This window comes from Ochotona curzoniae, unplaced genomic scaffold, assembly GCF_017591425.1.
Source record: "Ochotona curzoniae isolate NIBS_2020 unplaced genomic scaffold, NIBS_Ocur_1.0 scaffold_1852, whole genome shotgun sequence".
NCBI classification, from domain to species: domain Eukaryota; kingdom Metazoa; phylum Chordata; class Mammalia; order Lagomorpha; family Ochotonidae; genus Ochotona; species Ochotona curzoniae.
In genome coordinates this window covers 24,246,230-24,267,897 of record NW_024467087.1, presented here as the reverse complement: position 1 = coordinate 24,267,897, position 21,668 = coordinate 24,246,230, and the positions used below count along the sequence as shown (strand labels likewise).

Genomic DNA, 21,668 nt, shown 5'->3' with positions numbered 1-21,668 from the left:
AGAGAATTTCTTATTTGAAGATTTTACTGCCACTATCTCTCCGCACATAATTGGAGCAAGATTTCATTTTTTAAAAAACAAATGAACAAAAAATTGGCCTCAAGCAAAATGCTTGATCTTGATCTAATCATTAATTAGTTTAATGGACTCGACGTGATCTGCAGATTCCTACAATTTCTACAATTCTAACAACATCCTGATACTCCCTTCTTTCCTCTCTCTTTCCCCCTCCCACCCTCCTTTCATTTCTCTTTTTAGTTTTTGAGATAACAGAGTTTAAACTTATATTACAATAAAAGGGCTTAACACTTCAGAAGCTGGACAAATAAAATGCAAAAGGACTCTACTGGGAATACAGTAGAAGTCTATAAGTAATACCTGAATGGGAAAATGACACTAGACAAAATAATTTAAAATGTAGAATATAAATATTAAACATGACATCATAGTCATTGTACAAATGGCAACTTTGATTCTTGACCATCAGGTGGTCTCTCCTTGAAAATAAACCACAAATCCTCAGACCACAGTGAAGTTTTACATTTCAGAGCTCCTGAAACCTTATTCATTTCTGTATTTTAGCATCCAGGACATTCAGCTTCATCCAATAATTATATGTCTGCCCATTTTAGTAGGTTGGAAGTATCACTACTACTACCTCAGGCTGTCAAAATAAAAATGTACTTGTAAAAATCAAAATCATGGAAAGGAAAATCTATGTAATAAACACCGATAGTACTTTTTGTCGGGTGCTCCTTTAATTACAAAGCATTTTTGTTCCTTGATTTCTTCAACGTATTCTCTTTCACATCTCCACTTCAGCAAGAAAGAAAATGGAATCCATGGACTTAGAGTGACAGGTTGCTCAAGGCTAGCTGGGGCTAGAACATGCTTAGTAAGGCTAACGGAAGACCAGACTAAGAGACAAAGCAGTGCATATGAGGTTACAGAGATGGAGGACAAATACACAAATACTCAGAGACCCCATGAGAAGATCTGTTCAAGTTTATAAGATTTTAAGGCAATCTCCAACTGGATATTTTGGGATGACATGTCTCAATTTTTCAAATACAGGTCTCATGGTATTATCTCTGAAGAACTGCCTTGCATTAGGTCATGCAGATCATTAATTTATTGTGTGTGGGGGGGTCTTAACAGAGAGAAACCACTATGACAAGGGAGAGGAAAATAGAGAATTGGAGTGAGGAGAAACTGTCTCATAATAAGCAAAGAGAATTCTAAAAATATAAGCGCAACAGATAGTAGAAGTAATCACTACCCCGAGGACCTAGACAGAGCACCCAGAGACAGGCCTGCAAAGCAGCGCTGCTCTCCAGACTTGGACAGGGCACAGCTGCAGGTCTATGAAGGGCACAGAAATCACTTTGGTGATTATTTGCTGGAAATTGACAGAAACACACCCTCTGGCACATGCGTGGTACTCAGCTTCCAGAAAAGGCCCTGCCTCTGCTATGAAACTGTATCCAGAGGCGCCAGAAGAGGCTGACCCCTGGGAAAAGAAGCTGAGCATACTGGTAATGATGTCTGAGGAAATTTGGCTGCACAAGCTTCCTTATCTGCCTTCACAGCACCCTCTACTGACAAAACCTCAGTACTGGGTGGCAAAGGAAAAAATATTTCAAGAATTCAGATCTGGTTTTTGCAGGGTAGGTCAGAAAGGGTGAAAAGGAAGCAGAACGGCAATCAATTGCTCAATGACACATTAGTTTATAAAGAAATACTGCCTGCAAGCAATACACAAAGCGTGGTCAAGCAAATTAAATGCTTGGTTTTTTGTTTTGTTTTGTTTTGTGTTGTTGTTGTTGTTGCAGAGAGAAGAGTTTGCAAAGGGACCAGGTAAGCTGGGAAGGGAAAGGGAGGGGGGAATGCATCTCCTACAGAAAGACGGGAGGTGGGGTGCCTCTCGAAAGCGGAGGGAGAGAGAGACACCTCAAATGCTTGTTTTAGCAATCTGCTTTCTGGACAAATCTGCTAAGATAAAAATTAGGAATGGGCATTATGGTGTAGTGGGTTAAGCAACTTAGAGTGCTAAGTCCCAGCTGCTCCACTTCTGATCCAACTCCTGGCTAATGTTCTTGGAGAGGAACAAGTGATAATACAAAATGCTAAGGTTCCTGCCATGCACAAGGGAGACCTGGAAGCAGTCCCTGGCTTCATCCTGGCCTAATTCTAATTGTCAGGATCATTTGGGCAATAAACCAACAGGCTGAATCAGTCGTTTCCCTTTTCTCTCTTTCTCACTTCCTCCTTTTGCCCCTCCTTTTTCTTTTTTTTTTTTTTCTGTCTCCTCTCTCTGTTATCCAAATAAATATTTTTTAAAAGAATTACATAGTTCTATCACTTGGACTTCACACTATATAAATTATTTTTCAAAATAATGATTTTACATGCTAAAGTGGTCACCTTCAGAGTACTTTCATAGCTGCTAACTCAATTTACAGTTGCAAAGTGGGAATTCAGCATCATTTGATAAACAGAAAAATAGACCAGAAACATCCAAGATTGATCAGTTGATCTAAGTTCATGTAACTCTTTGACGATGTCCTTTTCCTTAACACAAACCATTTTCCAGAGGCTGAGCATCAAATGCACCCAAGTGAAGCTCTGAGACTTAGAGAATCATAGCTTGTTGGTGGAAACTGTTGATTCATTTAGGCTGCAACCTTCTTTCTTGCTCCAAGCTCCTAAAATTGCCACAAGATAAATTTAATTTCAATTTGCTTTAATTAAAAAATATTTTGGAAGACCCAGCTTGGTAGTCTAGCGGCTAAAGTCCTCACCTTGCATGTGCCAGGATCCCACATGTGTGCCGGTTCTAATCCCGGCTGCCCTGCTTCCCATCCAGTTCCTGCTAGTGGCCTAGGAAAGCAGTTGAGGATGAGGATGTCCAAAAGCCTCGGGTTCCTGCACCAACATGGGAGACCTGAAAGAGACTCTGGGCTCCTGGATTTAGATCAGCGCAGCTCTGGCCTTAAGGCCACTTGGGGAGTGAATCAACGAATGGAAGATCTTTCTCTTTCTCATCTCTTCTCTGTATGAAAGTTTCCAATAAAAATAAAATAAATCCTTTTTTTTAAAAAAAAGAATACTTCGGCAATCATGCAACATAAGAGATTATAACCCACGATGTATCCTCTTGAAAGTGAAACAGATTAGTAAATAAAACGGAAAGGTCATTATCACAGACTAGAGATGAACATAAAAGTTATTCTCACTTCAATAACATTCAACGGATTGTTTCCCATATTCTTTGGATTTTGTGCCCAGTGAAATGTATTGGCCCAAAAACATTTTGGGTTCCTACAGAGGGTAGTGAACTTATTTTGCCAAATAAAAAAAAAATTTAAAAGGCAACTCCTTATACAGAATTTCAAAATTAAATCATTTAATAATCAGATGGCCCTCTTTTTTTTTTTTGCCTGTATTCATTTGGCAGCTAATCTGAATTCATCTGATTGACCCAAAATAAAGTCTTAGTAAACTCTGACCTGAAGTAGAATGAGGTTAGTCACATGCTTTCTCTCATTTAGTGCAAATATTGTTGCATGTCCCTGGGAAACATTATTGTAACTGATTACAGGGCATCATGTCATATTTGCTGGGACTGTTATGTAATATATGACAGATGGATTTTACTACCTTTATAAATATAAAAAAACTTAAATTCTGAAACAGATTCTATATTGAGCATTTCAAATTACATTAGGACACCAATTCAGAATTCCTGATCATCCATATTTCCTTAAAGAAAGAGCAAAAGATGATTTTAATAACCAAAAGATATTAAAAACTATCTCAGATTGAGGGCTGGTCATTGCCACATTAAAGCTGTATTTATTTCTCAGGAAAGCTGGAAAATTTGGGAATTTAGCACTTTACTGCAGACTGTGACAATTGCCGTAACAAATCAGTAACCGTGAGGGAGTCAGTGCCTTTGCAAAAATATTCTACACACATGACTCCGCACTCACAACTGTGAATATGTGTCTTCTGGCAAAACACATCATTAATGCTAAGGAATGAGTACAGCAACTCTACTGCTCCTGCAGGCCACAGCCATTCCAGGAGCAATGGAGCCAGTGGTCCTGTGCATTCTTCCAACAATAAAGTTTCAATTTTTTTTTCCTTGAAATTCCTCTCATGCACAAACTGAACTCAAACGGCTGATTTTTTTTTTAAATCACCAAAACTGAATAAACAGAAATGTCCAGGATCAAAATCAGAACTATCTAAATACATATCCTGTTTACCAGAACACTGGGCAAGCTGAAAGGAGAAGCTGCTAGAAATCTTTATGCAGAAGAATGTTAAGGCTTTTTATGATGATTTGCTTCTGAGTGCTGCCTGCTCTCTGAGCAGTTTGAAATATTCACAAATTGAACCTTCTGAGCATGTCAAATTCCTTCCCAGAAAGTGCTAATGAATCAAGTGTACAACAGTTTAATAGAAACAATTTCTCCTATAAGAGCCAGCATCTACATGTATAAACAATGCAATAAGTTATTCAGTTTGCCTGGGTTAGATACAGGAAAGGAGTAGCCATACAGAAATATGTTGTTTGCCTCATGGACTTGATGGTCTAGTCAGGAGAAGCTATTAAGGGAATCATTATCACATAACACATTAAGTGTTAATGATTGATATGCAATAACATACTATGGCGTCGTATCACATAATTCTATTGGAGTCAGGTTTCACAGTGCTTAAGGTCCAGTGAGAGAAATGGTGCAGATGAGGCTCTGAATATACTTCGAAAGGCCTAATTAGAGACTGTGTTATCTGCTTCATATCTATTGCAAAACATGAGCAAGATGTAAGTTTGTGTTTATTATTCAAATCAATAAAATACATTTTAAAAATTTAAAAAAAATCATGGTTATGAGGGGAAAGTCGACAACTTAAAAATCATAGTATAGAAAATGTTCTGAGGCTGGGGTAGTGGCATAGTAAGCCTAGCTTCTCCTGGTGGTGCCAACATTCTAGTTCCAACTGCCCCACTTCCCAACCAGATCCCTGCTTATTGCCTGGTAAAGCAGCAGAGGATGGCTCAGATCCTTGGGCCCCTGAACTCACATGAGAGACCCAGAAGAAACTCCCGGCTCCCAGCTTCAGAACAAAGTCATTTGGAGAGTGAACCAATAAAAGGAAGATCTCTCTTGGTGTCCCTTTTTCATTCTGCAATGGCCTTTCAAATAAAAATAAAAATAATCTTTAAAAGGGCAAAAGAAAGTGCTCTTTCCATTCCTGTTCATGAATAATTGACTCCATAGCCATGGGATTCAGCCTGCATTAGAAGGAGGGAATAGTGGGGCCCGGTGGGGCTCGAGAGCAGAAGAAGGTTCTCACTGTGGAGAGACAGCATCAACCTAAGCCTAGCATGGTGAGCTGGAAAGCAAACAAAAAGAAGGCATTCGTGCAGGGAAGTCACAACTTGTGGCAAGCCGAGCAGAGTACGGAAGCCATCAGGAGATGGGCAAGGCAACATCAACAGGGCATGGGCTTCCTCTGGGGGATTAGTTAATGCAAGACACATTCCGTACTGTGATTGACCAAGGGATGAAAATGCAGCAAGGGAAAACACAAGGATGGATTATCGTTGAGCAAAACGAGAAACAGTAACTCCATAATGATAGCAGTATATACTGAAAGTCTGGTGAGGAATGAGGCATTTATATAATCCTAAAGTGCTTTGCATCTTCTCTGAAATACTGCTAGTTATGAAGAGAAGAAAAAGTAGCTTTACCCTGAGAAAGTCTGCTAGACATGACCTTAACCAAGTTATCATCTATATGTGAGAACTCAAAATGATACGCCATAGGCAGCATGCAATGAGAAGAATACAAATTTTTACTGCAATCTCAGCTGAAGAAAGAAAGCCTAAACAAATGTAATGCTGGGGAAGCACTAGAACTAAAACAAGGGGTCATCCTATATAAAAAAAAATCTGCCTAATCACTTTAAAAGTTTTAAGGTCATGAAAGACAAGGAAAGACCGATGAAATGTCCCAGATGGGAAAAAATCAAAGAGCTATTTCAATAATATGCAATGCATGATTCTGAACTGGAAATCTTAGCCATTCAGAACAGTTTTGAGATAATTGAAAAACTGGAATGGGCTCTGATTAGAATGTAATAATGTATTAATATAAATTTCCTGAACTTGATGGTTGATTTGAGGTTATGAAGGAGAATGTTCTCATTTATGTACACCAGAGAATTTGAAGCCAAAGTGCTCTGTATCAGCAGCTTACACTGAAATGATCCAAGGGGATAAAAAAAAAAAAAAACCAAAAACAGAAGGTTGTGTGTATTGATCTTGCAACTTTTCAGAAAGTTGAAGACACTTGGAAAATAAAAATTTTAAGAAAAAACGATAATGCAAATTTTGATACATTATAAAATAAATACTACTTGAGGCTGATGACATTTCAATGTTAAGCCAAATTCACATGTTTAAGTTCCAGGCAGTGTTTTATGCATTCCATAAGCAAATATTTTTACAATACTACACAGAGTAATGCTAAAGAGGAAAGGGAACACAAAAGGATAACGTTGACATATTTTGTGGTTTAATACTCATTTTCTATGCTTTACAAAATTATGGATCCAACATTGTGGTAAAACAAGTTAAGCCACTCTCTTGCAATACCAGCTTCCCACACAGATACGAGTTGAGCACCAGATGCCCCACTTCTGATCCAATCTCTTGCTAATGTATCTAGAAAAGCAGATTAGGGTGGTCCAAGCGTTTGGACCCCTGTAGCCATACAGGACACCTAGAAGAAGTTCCTGATTCCTGGCCTTTGGCTAGCCCAGCCTAGGTCATTATAGCCACTTGCAGAGTAAACCAGCTATAGACGATTTTCTCTTTCTCTCTCTCTCTCTCTCTCTGACTTTGCCATTCAAGTAAACAAATATTTCAAAAAATTTTAAAATAATAGTCATGTATTTAAAATTTTTAAATTATGCCATTTATAGTTTTGCTAGACTTGTAACAGCAAGTGTTAGGGTTACATTACAATGAAAAGAAAAGCATGATAAACGAAGTTATACCATTTGCAACTAGATGGTCCCAACTAGAGACCATTATGGTCACTGAAATAAGTCAATCCCAAAAAGAAAAATACCATATGTTCTCTCTAATATAAGAAAACCATCATGCAAATTGGAATGTATACTAATTGAGTAATAGAGACTACCATATCCAGACGTGAAGACACAATGCAACATGCATCCCTACTTCCAAATCAAAGACGGACTCCCAATGAAACTGTTAGACATATCCAGATAATGGGATGATGGACTGTCTGACATTGTCTGTACCTACAATGCCGGGTACACTTAAATAACAGACTGATGGAAATATAAGTCCTTATGAAGGACCATACTATTGTAACAATATGGGAAACATCAGTAGGGAGTGGAGAATGGGGGGCAATCCTAGACTGCACAGAATTGTACCATAAAATCCAAAATTAAAAATAAAAAGAATTTTAAATACTTGATATGAATCAAATTTAGCGTTATAAAAATCAGAAGTGGTTGGCATTGTGGCACAATGGATTAAGTTGCTTTTGACACTGGCATCCCATAAGAGAATGCCAGTTTGAGTCCCAGCTGCTCCACTTCTGATCCATCTTCCTGCTCATGCACCTAGAAAGGCAGTGAAGTATGTACTTACGCCCTAGACACTCACACTGACCATTATGAAGCTCTTGGCTCCTGGGTTTGGCCTAGACCAGCTGTGGGTGTTGTAGTCATTTGGGGAATGAACCAGCAAATGAAAAATGAATCAATCAATTCTCTCTCTCTGCCTTTCAAATACATAAATAAATCTTCTTAAAGTAGGCATGACAAGAATGACTGAATGAAATATACACAAATGTTAATAGCAGGTAAATGTGAATGATGGTATTAGAAGCTTTGTACTATTTTTTAATTTTCTAGGTTTTCTGCTATGAGCATTAACTTTAAAAAAAGTTATTATTATGAAAGACAGAAAAACAGAGAGATAGAGACAGGGATCTTTCCTCCAATGGTTCACTCTGAGTATCCACAACACCCAGGCCTGGACAAGGTTGAAGTAACTGAAAATAAATCTGAGTTTCCCATAAGAGTGGAAGGACCCCAAATACCAGAACCATAACCTGATGCCTCATAGAGCTTGTAATTAGGAGGAAGCTGGTAATACAATATAAGAAGTGATCATCTCCTGTGGTGTGACAACTGTCACACCAAATGCCCACCTCCTAATTGTATTGGTAAAAAAGGTTTTTTTAAATTAGATGATTATAAGAGAAAATTATTAACAAGGCATAAAGCATTAACTACATTGTGCTGTAAAAGAAAAATAAGAATTGCAAATATACTGTGATAATTATGCTAAATAGATACACATGTAAGTGAAATAAAACAGGCACTGATAATCCAACACTGAATGATTTCAGTCATGTGGGGAATCCAAAAACACTACGCTCACAGAAAGAGAGAGTGGTATGGGCATTTCCATATTATAGAGTGGAGGGTTTGTGGAAGAGTGGGCGAAGGAGGGGGAGCTATGGCATCAAGGATAAAAAGTCTTAATGAGACCAAAGGAACAAATGTCAATGACTTCTTGTGAAGAACTGTGATCACAATCCCTCATAATAAATTGATATTTCAGTATTTCCAAAAATAGATTTTAATGTCTTTAAATGTATTTATACAAGGAGCACAAATTTCATGTATTTTATAGAGAATTAAAAGTATAAAACATTTCCATCCTACCCTCCTTCCCTCCCCTTCTTCCTCTCTCCTTCTTTTCTATCCTTTCTTATTTTTCTTTTAATTTTTATTAAGACATGATTTCAACTTACTTTATCATCAGAAGCTTAACACTCCACAAAATAGAGTTCAACATCATAAGGATGTTAGACAATGTGTCTGCTAGCTTTCTTGATTGATCATGTTGTAGTCTAATCATTAAGGAATGTAAATATACATCACATTTCATGTTTTATATAGCAGCTAAAATAAAATATAAAATCAAATATGCACATGAAAATGACTGAAAAGAAATATGCTAAAATGACAATTTGCTTAGAGTAGAATGAATTGCAGGATTTTCTTTTCCTCATTTCCCCAAATTTCCAATTTTATAGACAATATTAAATTTTTATCTATAATATACTAAAATACTTATGAAGAGAAAGTATTGAGAAAAAGATGTGTGATGAATTTTTAGAAAAAAGTTTCTAAATTTGCAAGAGAGCCATTATCTCAACACCCTTTAAAGGAAAAAATTTGTGCTGATAGAGCTGACATGCATATGAGGCATGGCAGCAGAATACAGGCACCCAAAATGCATCTAATTCCTAGTCTCCGGAATCTGTAACCTTAAATGGTGAAAGAAACTGGTGATATAAGTAAGGATTGTGAGATGGAGAAACTACTTTGGATTATTCAAATGCATTTGATGTATTCACAGGGTCCTTGGAACTTAAGAGGAAAACTATTGAAGTCCAAGATATGAGACCTAAGAACTTGACCCAACATTGTTGGCATTGAAAATGGAAGAAACAGCACTGCAAATAACTCTTAGAAACTGGAAAAGCAAGGAAACTGGAAAGCCTGCAGAAAGGAACACAGGCCAGCCTATACTTTGATTTTAGCCCAAAGACCTCTTGAACTATGAAAGTATAAGTGTCTGTACTGTTGTAAGACAGTGAGTTTGCAGTAATTTGTTTTCAACAGCAAAAGAAACTAATATATGAAAATACAATAGCTGAAAAGAAATAATTATTTCAGTTGTTGATTTGACAGGGAACAAAATATCTGAGGCAAGAGGACAAATCTGATTTAATGCTGCTAACAACAAGATCTGTGTCTGAATGTAAATGTCAATAAATTTAAGTTGAAGGTCAAACAATATGCTAGAGAAATATTTAAAATAAACTATGGTGAGTTTCCATGCGATTTTGAACCAGCTACTTGTCAGCACACCTATTTATCCAAACACCTATTTATCCAAACTAAAACAAACAAAAAACTACTAGAGAGGCAGCCACCTGGCACAGAAGTCAAGCTGTTGCTTGGAGTCCTGCATCCTTGATGGGAATGCTGCTCCACTCTCCATCCAACTTCCTGCTAAGGACCACCCTGAATGGCACAGGATACCGGCTTATGTGTTTGGTTGCCTGCCCCACATGGGAGACCAGATTGAGTTCTTGGCTCCTGATTTCAGCCCTGGGTATTGCAGACATTTGTGGAGTGAACCAATGAATGGGAAAGTTCTCTGTTTATCTCTCTGTCTCTTCATCTCTGTGCCACTCTCTTTTCAAATGCAAATAAAACTTCAACTGACTAAATCTCATTGCTACAAAAATTTAACAAAATTACTGTAACTCTTAAGTTTAGAAAAGAAAAAGTATTTTACACATAAAACCAGTGGTAATGGCTATAGCATTTGATTATAAATTTATCACCTGCCTTAAATAACATTAAAATCTGACAGAATATATTTTATGACAGAAGGTTGTTTTGCACTAAATATGTAAAAACTGGTGTTTGGAGGCAGGGACAACCACATATCAGAAATCCAAAGGTTTCACGTTTTCACTGTTTTCCTTGTTTTGTGAACTTGAAGGAGTTTTCTCATCTTTGGATATTAAGTGTTCTGTCTTTTTACATGTAAAAGGGTTGAACAAGCTCTCTTCATTCTTTTTCTATTTCTAAAGAAACACAATCTGTTATCTGGTAAACCACATCTACAGAACAACCCAAAAATTGTCTTAATTATGCTTTCAACTCCTTTCAATAAACAAATGCTCTGAATTCTTCAGGGTCCACCTTTTGGGGAGAACAAAGTGATTCAAACCTCTCACCTCATTAATTTTCAAAAGAAAGTATTTCTATTCTGAAAACAACAAAAATAAAAAAGAAAATGTTGGCTGATTAAATAAATTTCCATTATATTGTTGGCAGAGCCAGGACAAGGAAACAAGGTTATTTTAGACTCAGCACTGTGGTCTGTCTATTCAACAGAAGGATTAATTAATCAGATAATTAAGTACCGTTAAGGTAAAACGGGTATGAGCTGGGAATCAAAAAGTAATGTTTTTGCATCTCCCCCTTCATGCCACACAGAATAAGAATAAATGGAGTGATAGACTACACTATCTGAAGATTAGACAGTTCTCTCTCAATCAATGTTCATACCGTCTCAGGAAACCCAGCGAGAAAAGTGTGTTCTCGGCGGCCTTCCACTCTCTCCAACACCAGTTAGCCAAGCTTGAAGAGACCATGAAAACCTCCCAACTCTGGACAACGGCTCATTTCAAACTAATTTACATGTTAGTATTTTCAATAATACACCAGAAGAAAAACAAATGGCATAATCTATACCTAGACCCAGCATTTCCTATCAAAACATTACATTTAACTCGACTACATTCTGCCGACTCTGTTGTTGCCCTTAGAACAGTTGGCTAAGATCACTGGAGGCTGTGTCTGTGTCAGCTATGTCACAGCATGCTCACAGAAGAAAACATGTTCACCTTTGGGAAATTCATTCCCTAACACATCATGGACTGGAAGAACTGCTGGAAGGAAGGGAGGCACATTTATTAAATTTCTCTCAATAGAAATTATTTAATTTCTCGATAGCAGATTCCAGCTTTGGACTTTCAGAGAGGATCTGTAGTAAAGCTAACTGCCAAAACTTATTCCCAAAGCCAAACATAGAAACTGGTATCCTATAAAAGAGTAAAGCTTCCAAAGAACAAGAAAGGGGATTGCTCTTCTACTGTTCCTTTAAATCTAAAACCAGGAGAAAGTAATTAAAGTCTTATGGAGCTGGAACTGGTCATAATACCATGCAGCTTTAACAACCAAAAGGATAATGGAATATTCTACCCCCTGGCTGTATGTTTGAGGTATTCATATCCATTAAGGCTCTCAAATATTTCTTGGGTTCATATTCCTTGCCACACATACAGCACCTTCCTCCAAGTCTTGCTTTCTGTAGCTTCAGTTACCATGGTGAATCATGGTTCAGAATCAGTAAATGGGAAATTCTATAAACTAACCATCCACAATTTTCAAATTGTAGGCCACTCTGAACAGCATAATAATATCTTGCACTGCCCCCACTCCATCCCAATGGAGACAAAAAATCCTCTCCTTTCCATGGCATTCGCATAATAAATGCTATCTGCTCTTCTGTCACTTTACATCCTTCTCAGTTACCGCATCAGTGCCAGTACTGCAACAGTGGTGTTCAAGAGTAGTGATGCTGGCAAGCACACTACAGTATACTGTTACTGTGTATCACTTTTTTATGAGTAATTTTCTATTTTATTAGTAATTTCCCTGCCTAAGATAGAAATTAAATCATAGATCTACACATACAGGAAGCCACACAGCACAACCAGCCCTTTTTATCTGTGGGTTTTACATCCATGGATTCAATCACACACAGATGGAAAATCTGCATGAAATAATTAAATAAAATCACCAGCACCAAATAGCCATTGTTGATATTGCAATGTCTACAAATATTTTCAAAATATCTGCAGTGCACAAAATCCTATATGTCCACTATACAAAGTATAAAAATGCAGCAGAGGGGTTAACAAGGTGCAGTGGATTACAACATTGCTTGCGAATCCAACATCCTACATCAGAGCACTGGTTCTAGCACTTGCTGCTCAACTTCTAATCTAGCTCCTCACTAAAGTCACCTGGGAAAGCATAAGAGGATGGCTTAAGTACATGGAACTATGATTAGGCATAAGGGAGACCTGGACGGAGCTAGCCCAAGTATTTGAGTCCCTGCCACCTACATAGGTGACCAGAATGAAGCTCTTGGCTCCTGGCTTCCCAATGCACCAGCACATACTGTTATAGTCATCTGTCTCCATCTTGGCTTCAGTCTGGCTGAGCTCTGACAGTTACAGCTAATCTGAGGAATGAACCAGCGGGTGGAAAGATCATTCTTTCCCCCATCTCTGTCACTGAGCATTTCAAATAAACAAATCATTTTTTAAATTAGATTATGTTCAGTCTCTGAAACAGCTCTCTTTAGAATGGAATGAGCTGCAACAGGTTGCAATTACTTTCGTGAAAAGTAAATAAGATAAAATCCACTGTGGTGCAGAAGGTTATGCCACCACTTGAAATGCTGGGATTCCAAATGAATTCTGGCTGGAGTCCTGGGACAACTCCACTTCCAATCCAGCTCCCTGCAAACGTGCCTGGGAAAGCAGCAGAAGATGGCCTCAATGTTTATAACACCTGTCATCCATTTGAGAGACCTAGATGGAGTTTCAAACTTTTGGTTCTGGGTCTGATCCAGCCTGGACTTTGCATGTTACTTTTGCTGAAAGATGCAGTACTAATATCACACAATATGGGATTCATGACAAGGAATAATGTCAGGAAATAAAGTTACAGAATTATATTGACTATAAAATTCAGTGAATGCAATATGTTTAATCATCAATTAACCAAAAATTGGTATCCACATATTATTAATGTACTTTCCCTCCAATTGTGAACTTCTAGAGATCACAGAAAAAATATTGAATTTATGTTTCTGAGTCTAACTTATCTTACTTGGCATAATGATCTCCAGTTTCACCCACTGTGCTACAACAGTGATTATATTCCTCTGTATGGCTGAGTAATATGCCTTCCCTTTATTTCAGGGATGAAAGAATAGTTCAACCTATAGCCAGGATCATATTGAATGGGAAAATTTTGGAAACGTCTTCACTAAAATCTGGAAACAGACAAGGATGCCCACTTTTTACTGATATTCAATACAGTTCTGTGCAGTTTAGCTGGAGAGATTAGGCAATAAATAGAAATCAAAAGGACAAATTAGAAATGAGGATGTCAAGTTATTCCTTTTTACAGATGACATTATCCTAGATGTTAGGCTTTTGATTTGCATTTCCATAGTGCTGAATGACGCTGACCATCTTTTCATTTCCACTGGATCATCTGTATGCCTCATTTTCAAAAATGAAAGGCAGTTACAGAGAGAGAAGGACAAGAAGATAGATTCTCCATGCACTAGTTCACTCCCCAAATGGCTACAATGGCCAGGACTGGGCTGGTTGGAAGCCAGGAACCTTTCACATGGATACAGATGCTCAAGCACTTGGACCATCCTCTGCTGTTTGCCCAAGCAAATTAGCAATGAGCTGGTTCAGAAACAGAGCAGCTGGGGCAGAAACCACACCCACCTGAGATTTCAGTGCCACAGGCAGAGGTTTACCCTACTATACCACAGGGCTGCCTCCCACTTGACTATTTTTAATCATGGTATCATTGTTATTTATTTATTTAGTTGGTTAGCTAGCTAGCTAGCTATTTAGTGCTGTTGAATAGAGTTCTTACGCATTTTGGATCTTAGTCCCTTTTCATATATAAAGTTTCTCCCAATATGTATGATGCCTTTTAATTTTTCTAATTGTTTTGCTGTGTAGAAAGTGTTAACACAAATTTACTCATTTTTCTTCTGTTTTTAGCTTTTGGAATGATATACAAAATGTCATTGTTAAGGCCAGTATCTAGGGAGCTTTTTCTCCACATTTTCTCCTGAGATTCTCATATTTTCAGGTATTACATTTACATCTTTGATCTATTTGCATTTGGTTCATTTGTTTATTTGGATCAGTTTCATTTTATGAATATAAATATACAGTTCTCCTAGCTCCATTCATCTTTTTAAAAAATATATTAATTATTAATTATTTTTTATTGGAAAGGAGAAGAAAGAAAGAGAAAATCTTCCATCTGCTGATTCATTCCCCAAATGCCCATAACATCAGGAACTGAGCTGATCCAAAGCCAGGAGCTTCCTCTTATCCCTCATGTGGGCACAGGGTCCCAAGACTTTGGGCTAACCTCCACTGTTTTCCCAAGCCATAAGCAGGGAGCTGCATAGGAAGTGGAGCTGCTGGGACATGAGCTGGCACCCATATTAGATCCTGGCACTTGCAAGGTAAGGAGTTAGCCAATTAAGCCATTGCTCCAGGCCCTCCATTTATCTTTTTTTTTTTTAAGATTTATTATTATTATTTTTTAATTGGAAAGGCAGATATACAGAGAGAAGAGACAGAGAGGAAGATCTTCCGTCCGATGATTCACTCCCCAAGTGAGCCCAACGGCTGATGCTATGCCGATCCAAAGCCAGGAGCCTCTTCCGGGTCTCCCACTCGGGTACAGGGTCCCAAAGCTTTGGGCCGTCCTCGACTGCTTTCCCGGGTCACAGTCAGGGAGCTGGAAGGGAAGTGGGGCTGCCGGGATAGAACTGGCGCCCATATGGGATCCCGGGCGTGCAAGGTGAGGACCTTAACCACTGCGCCACCACGCCGGGCCCCATTTATCTTGAAGCATGCATTAAGTGATGATGATTGTTTTATTGCTGCTTCAGTAATACCTCTTACATTTTACTCTTGGAAATACAAGATTTTTGGTTTCAGAGGGATTATTTTTCTTAAAGTGAAAAAGATTTACATCAACAATTTTTTAATTATTCTTATTTAAACACAGCAATTGAATCTATTAAAATCTTCAGCATTTATTTCAATTCTTCTGATGTGAGTTCTATTGATAAAGTATACCCTATAAATAACTATCATAACAAAAGCCCTATTTATGGCAGGGTAAAAATGTCTCAATCAAAAAAATGATACTTTTTCCCAGATGCAGGCACCTGCATAGGTTGCACAGTACCTAGGCAAGAGTTATACTGCCAGAGGAAAGGAGCCAATAGCTCACAGGAATTCTGGGCCTAGTTAATGCCAAATTCATGTTAACTATACCAGTATGCTAGCCTACTCTATCTATTATTAAAAAATATATGTGGGGGAAGGATTCTGGCACACTGGCAGACAGGATCTGGGAACATACACCCAAGCATGCATGGGGCCCAGGTAGCCAGGCACAGCCCCAAGCTGGCATGACACACCATTGGAGTACCAGGCTTGGGAATCTGCATGCTTGTGGGCATGAGGGGCTGTAGATTGCTCAGGGAAGTGGGAATGTATGGGAGGGAAGATTACTGAGCGACAGCATAAGTGAGAAGTGACTTCTGGGAAACTTTCACCAACCAGGCTACTACACTTGCAGGTAAATGAGGGGATTGAGACCAGGTGGTTTGGACAAGAGAAACTGGAGTACTTTTCAGGGCCAAACCAATACACAAGCCCACGTGGGAAACCTGAGCTGGGATTGTTGGTATCAACAACCAGTTACTGGTACGCACAAAAGCCAGGGCTGAGGGGCCTGCAAGGCAGGGTTCAACCATAATAACCACTGTTGAGTGACAGAGCAAAGGGTGGACCATTTCAGGTTGGGTTCCCACCAGCATGCAAGAGAGAATTGGGTCTGGGAGCAGATCCTGTGAGGGATTTATGGGCTCACCCCTGTAGGACTGCAATACTCACTGGTTTGGTCAAGAGCCAGGAGTAGCGATGGGTCAAGCTAGGCATGATCATGGAACTTACAACACTCGTGGGTGCAGGGATTGGGAATAGGCCAGACTGGTCCAGGCTGCAGCATCACAGGTGCAGCCAAGAATTGGGTGTGGGACGGGCTGGGATGCAAAATTCACCAGCATACACAAAGGCAAAGACTGTGCCAGTTATGAGTCTAGCACCCACTGGCAACCTCTGGGAGTGGGCCTGGTGTAAGAAGCTGGGGAATTCCCCTAGTTGGTGGTAGGTCCCACTTGTGAGCATGTGAGTCAGCACTTGGTATTGGTCAGGCTAGACAGGGCTGCTCCATTTGTTCGCAGGTATGTGGGCTGACTCTAGGGATGGGGTTCTAGGGAGGACCAGGAAGGGCCAGGCAAAATCATAGCTTACTGGCATGTGCAGGAGCCAGTTTGGGGTGCAGGCCATGCCAGACTGGGCTAAGCTATCACACCTATTGGTTTGCATGAAAGCCAGGGATGGGGGCAGGCTGGATAGGGCAAGGCTGCAGTACTCACCAGTGAGAGTTGGGAGTGGGACCAGACCAGGCCAAGCTGGGCTGCAGCATCCAATGGCAAAGGCCAAGCTGGGTGATGAGTTATGCCAGGATGGGTCAGAGCAACCACCAGCATGTGAAAGATCTATGGCTGGGAGTGAGCCTGGTCAGGGAGCTAAGGGTACATGCCAGCTGGACTGGGGCAGCGAACAGGGCTGGACATGGCTGCAGTATCTCTTAGCATAGGTGCAGACTGGGTCTGGGGTATGCTAGGATGGGCCAGGATCCAGCACCCGCTGGTGTGCACAGGAACCAGGGTGGGTGTAGGACAGCCTGGGCTAGGTCTTGACACCTGTTGAACCACCCAAAAGGTAGGTCTAGGGTGTGGGCCAAGGAGGGCTGGGCTGTAACACTCAATGGTTAGAGCTGGAATGGGTGTAGGCTAATCAGGCAAGGTCACTGCTCCTGTCAGGACAGGAGGTGAACCAAGTCTGTCTAGGCCAAGAACCCACCAGGGTGTGCAAGATCTGTAACTGGGAGGTGACCTGATAGAGGAGCTTGGGGAACTCCTATGTCCCCTCCTATGCAGTCCCTGCAGGTGAGTGCAAGAACCATGACTGGGAGCAGCCCAGACAAGGTCAGGTTACTATACCCACCAGCACACATGTGGGTCTGGTCTGGGGCAGGCCAAGCTGGGTCAGTTCATAACACCCACTGGCAGATGTGAGAACCAGCATAGGGTGCAAGAAAGGCCATCCTGGGCAACAATACCAGCCAGTTTACATTAGGGCCAGGACTGGGGGCTGTCCAGGTTGGGCTAGGCTGCAGCACCCACCAGCATGAGCTGATACTGGGGGCAGACTGGGCTGCAGCACCCACCAGCATACATAAGCACCTCCCCTTGGGGGACGATCCCAGTAGGGTACTTCAGGGGCTCCTCTACTGGGTCACTGCTCCAATGGTAAGCATGGGAACTGGAACTGGAAGAAGACCAGGCTGTTTAGGACTACAAAGCCTGTTGGCCTGCATATAAATTGGGTTAAGGGGAAAGCCAGGCTGGGTTAAGTGACTATTCGCTGATGCATGCATGAGCCAGAGTAACTGCGGGCTGGTTGAGCTTTGCTACAACATCACCTAGCAGGTGCTAGGACTGGGGACAAATCTTGTCAGGCTAGACCTCAGAACCACCTGGTAAGTGCAAATTCCTGGCCTAATAGGGAAATTGTGGGCACCTCTTTAATGGGCTGTAGCTCCAACCTGTGAGCAATGGAGCCAGGGCTGGGCTTGGCTAGACACTCTAAACTCACTGCTCAACTCAGAACTTTACAGGATCTGCTATCTGAACGTGGAGTGCATGTGTCAGCACTGGGTCTTTTTGGTTGTTGAAGCCTGTGCAGCAGAACGCACCCCCAGATGCAAACAGGGGACATGACAACCAATTGACTGAGGTCTGCAGAGGACGTCCAGAACCATGGACGGCAGAACAAATTGGACAGCTGTCCCGGCCAAGCATTGACAGCAACTATCTGGCAAGTGAAAATTCTAGAGTGGACTATGTCAGCAAATGGATGTTGGAAGGATTTCTTCAACCTTGGAGCAGTGAAATCAGCAGTGTCCTGGAACTTTTAGAACCACTGAAGCAATACCTTCAGAACATGCTCCACATTGGGAATCCTGGGATGACATCAGTTTGCCATCCCCCATTCCTGGGTACTGATGTAGTTGGGCTGCTGGGAGTGGCCCTCTCTCCTTTGCCCACTTTCTGCAGACGCAGGAAGAAAAAATGAGACTGGCAACAGTTGTCTCATCCACTTTCCCCTATTCTTCGACCCTCCCTAATCAGTGGTCCACATGGAAATGCATTCTTCTCAACTATTGTACACATCATCAAGAATAAAATGTATTTAAAAATGTATCAAGTTACAAAAAGCAAAAAGGTTATTTTTTTCATACATCTCTTTGTTTAATTTTATCCTATTTGAAATTTGAACTTGAGCTATAATTCTTGCATGAATATCTGTTACATGTTTTAATGTTCTGACATCTATATGATTCAGCATCATAAAATTAATTGGGCTGCTTCACATCACTTACTGTGCCCTGGATCAGTTTATTTATACTAAGAATGATCTGTTTTAAAGGTATCCTTTGGTAATAATGAAGGCAATAAAGTAAGGAGATCAATAGTTACTGTGTTATAAAAACTAGAACCTAAATTAACTCAGGTTACCATTGAATTACCTAGCCATTTGCAAAATATTGACAGTATTAAAAGTCAAGCATACAATTATAAAATGATCTTTTAATTACTCAGACTCTTTGGGAAACTTACATCTTAGGTTGATTTGTTTGGTTTTTAGTCAAGAATACAAATATAACATGAGGGCTAAAGCTATAAAGCTTTTCAAAGAAAGAATTGTATTTGGAAGGGAATATTTCTTGGGCAAGAGGAGACAAGGACTAAGCATAAAACAAGGGGGGAGGAGGTAAACTGAATTTTACTTTAAAAAACCACAACTACCCATTCAAAGATGCAAATCAGAAAATAAGAGTACAAGCCACAGATTGGAAGAACATGTTTATAGCATGTGTATCTAAACATCCAGAATAATTCAAAGACATCATGCTAAGGGAAATAAACTGGTACCATAAAGATAAATGCTGTGTGATTCCACTCACATGAAATACCTAAACTAGTCAAACGTACAGAGATTGTAGAATGGTGGTTGCCAGAGGATATGGGAAGGGCCTCAGGAGGTATTCTTGCTTAATGGACATCAAGTTTTAAATGCACAAGATGAATAGTTTGAGAGATCTACTGTACATGTTTTGCCTATATTAATAATGTAGTGCTCTGCATATTAAAATTTGTTAACAGCATTAATTACATGTTACACACTCTTAGAAAATGAAAACCACAAGAGGATGCAAAGAAACTTTGGAAGAGTTGAACATATTATCATTGATTGTGACAAAGTTACCATAAATGTGTATGTATATTTCTTTTTTTTTTAAAGATTTATTTTTATTATTTTTTTATTGGAAAGGCGGATATACAGAGAGGAGAGACAGAGAGGAAGATCTTCCATCCGATGATTCACTCCCCAAGTGAGCGCAACAGCCGATACTATGCCGATCCAAAGCCAGGAGCCTCTTCCGGGTCTCCCACGCGGGTGCAGGTTCCCAAAGCTTTGGGCTGTCCTCGACTGCTTTCCCAGGCCACAGGCAGGGAGCTGGAAGGGAAGCAGGGCTGCCGGGATTAGAACCGGCGCCCATATGGGATCCCGGGCGTGCAAGGCGAGGACCTTTATCCACTTGCGCCACCGCGCCGGGCCCGTGTATGTATATTTCTAAGTTAAGCAAATGATACAGCTAAATATCTGCAGTTTTTAAAGTTCTATTAATTACAACTCAGTAAAACATAAAATCAAAGTAAATCAAAATCGTAGCTTTTTTAAATGGACTAAGAATTGTACATATGCTACTGAAAGATATCCAAATAACTGATGCAAATATGAAAACATATACCATTATGCAAGGGGAAAATGCAAAGTGAAACCCATAATGAGGAAGTACCAGGGAGGTGGAAGGGAGAATCCCTATACCTACAGAATCGCATCAACAGAAAAGTTCCTCAAGAGTAGATTGTCAGATACCTTACAGCCAGAATACAAACAACTCTACTTTCCTATTCCAAGTACGTCAACCAAAGTGTACAATCAAGTTCTTAGGAGTATGAGACACTCTTTCATATCTGCAAAACATGGTTGCATTGCTTTAAAGCATGGACTTAGAAATCCCAAATTGCCACAGATAGTTTCAAATGCCTCACAGCAGCTCCCTCAAGAGGTTTCAACAGGATTTTAAGTAACAGAAACATACATGCAATCCCACAGCAATCCTATTTTTTAAAAAAGAGCTTTGTTGAAACCTCAGTTCTTAAGCTATGGAAACCAGTATTAACTTACAAATACGCTTTTAAAACTATAAATTTAAAAAGCCTTCATTGACAATATTACAGGTATTCAATTTATATCAATTATGTTTTCTACTTATATTGCTTTTTACATTAGCTCAAGATAAACTAACATCCTCTTTATTTCTTTTCTCTGTCACGCATTCTTTCATTCACTCATATAGAAAATCTTCCCTATGTGTTGCCAGGCATTCAACAAATATTTGCCAAGTGTCTGGTATAATAAGCATAGGAATAACTAGGGAGATACATTAGATAACAAAGTAAATTTTTCCATGAATATACCGGTTACGGAGTACTGCAGCAACCAATTCCCCTCTATGCAGATGATCCATCACCTCTGAAAGTTGGATAATGACCTGTTCAGAAGGAAAAGAAGCCAATATTTACTATGAAAATCAATACTAGATTTCTAAGTATTCCACATTAATGTTTCATACATTCATGATTGTTTTGAAATCAAAATATGTGTCCTTGTAACTCATGCACAAATCGCATCTTAAGAAATACACTTTCTTTTTTTAAAAAGTGAAATAATGCAAATATATAAATAGTAATGACTGAATTTCATGACATCAGCAACTAGTAGTTATCGATGGAAAGTCAACCGAGTACACAGGATGTTAGATTAAACTGGGACTCCAAAAACCTAAGGAAGGCACATGAAGTAGGGGTGGGCAAGAGAAATGATTAGTCAAGGCACACATGTCCA

General features: G+C 39.7%; 1 protein-coding gene across 1 annotated transcript in view; it reads right to left on the bottom strand.

Moving 5' to 3' along the window:
• The window catches only part of KLHL13 (kelch like family member 13), a 100,652-nt gene extending 79,329 nt beyond the window's left edge, over positions 1-21,323 (bottom strand). Inside the window, exon 1 of the mRNA XM_040999486.1 lies at positions 21,242-21,323. Coding sequence (XP_040855420.1) covers positions 21,242-21,291 — 50 coding nt within the window. The 5' untranslated portion in view covers positions 21,292-21,323. The remainder of the gene's footprint in view (positions 1-21,241) is intronic.
• Between the last annotated feature and the right edge of the window lie 345 nt (positions 21,324-21,668).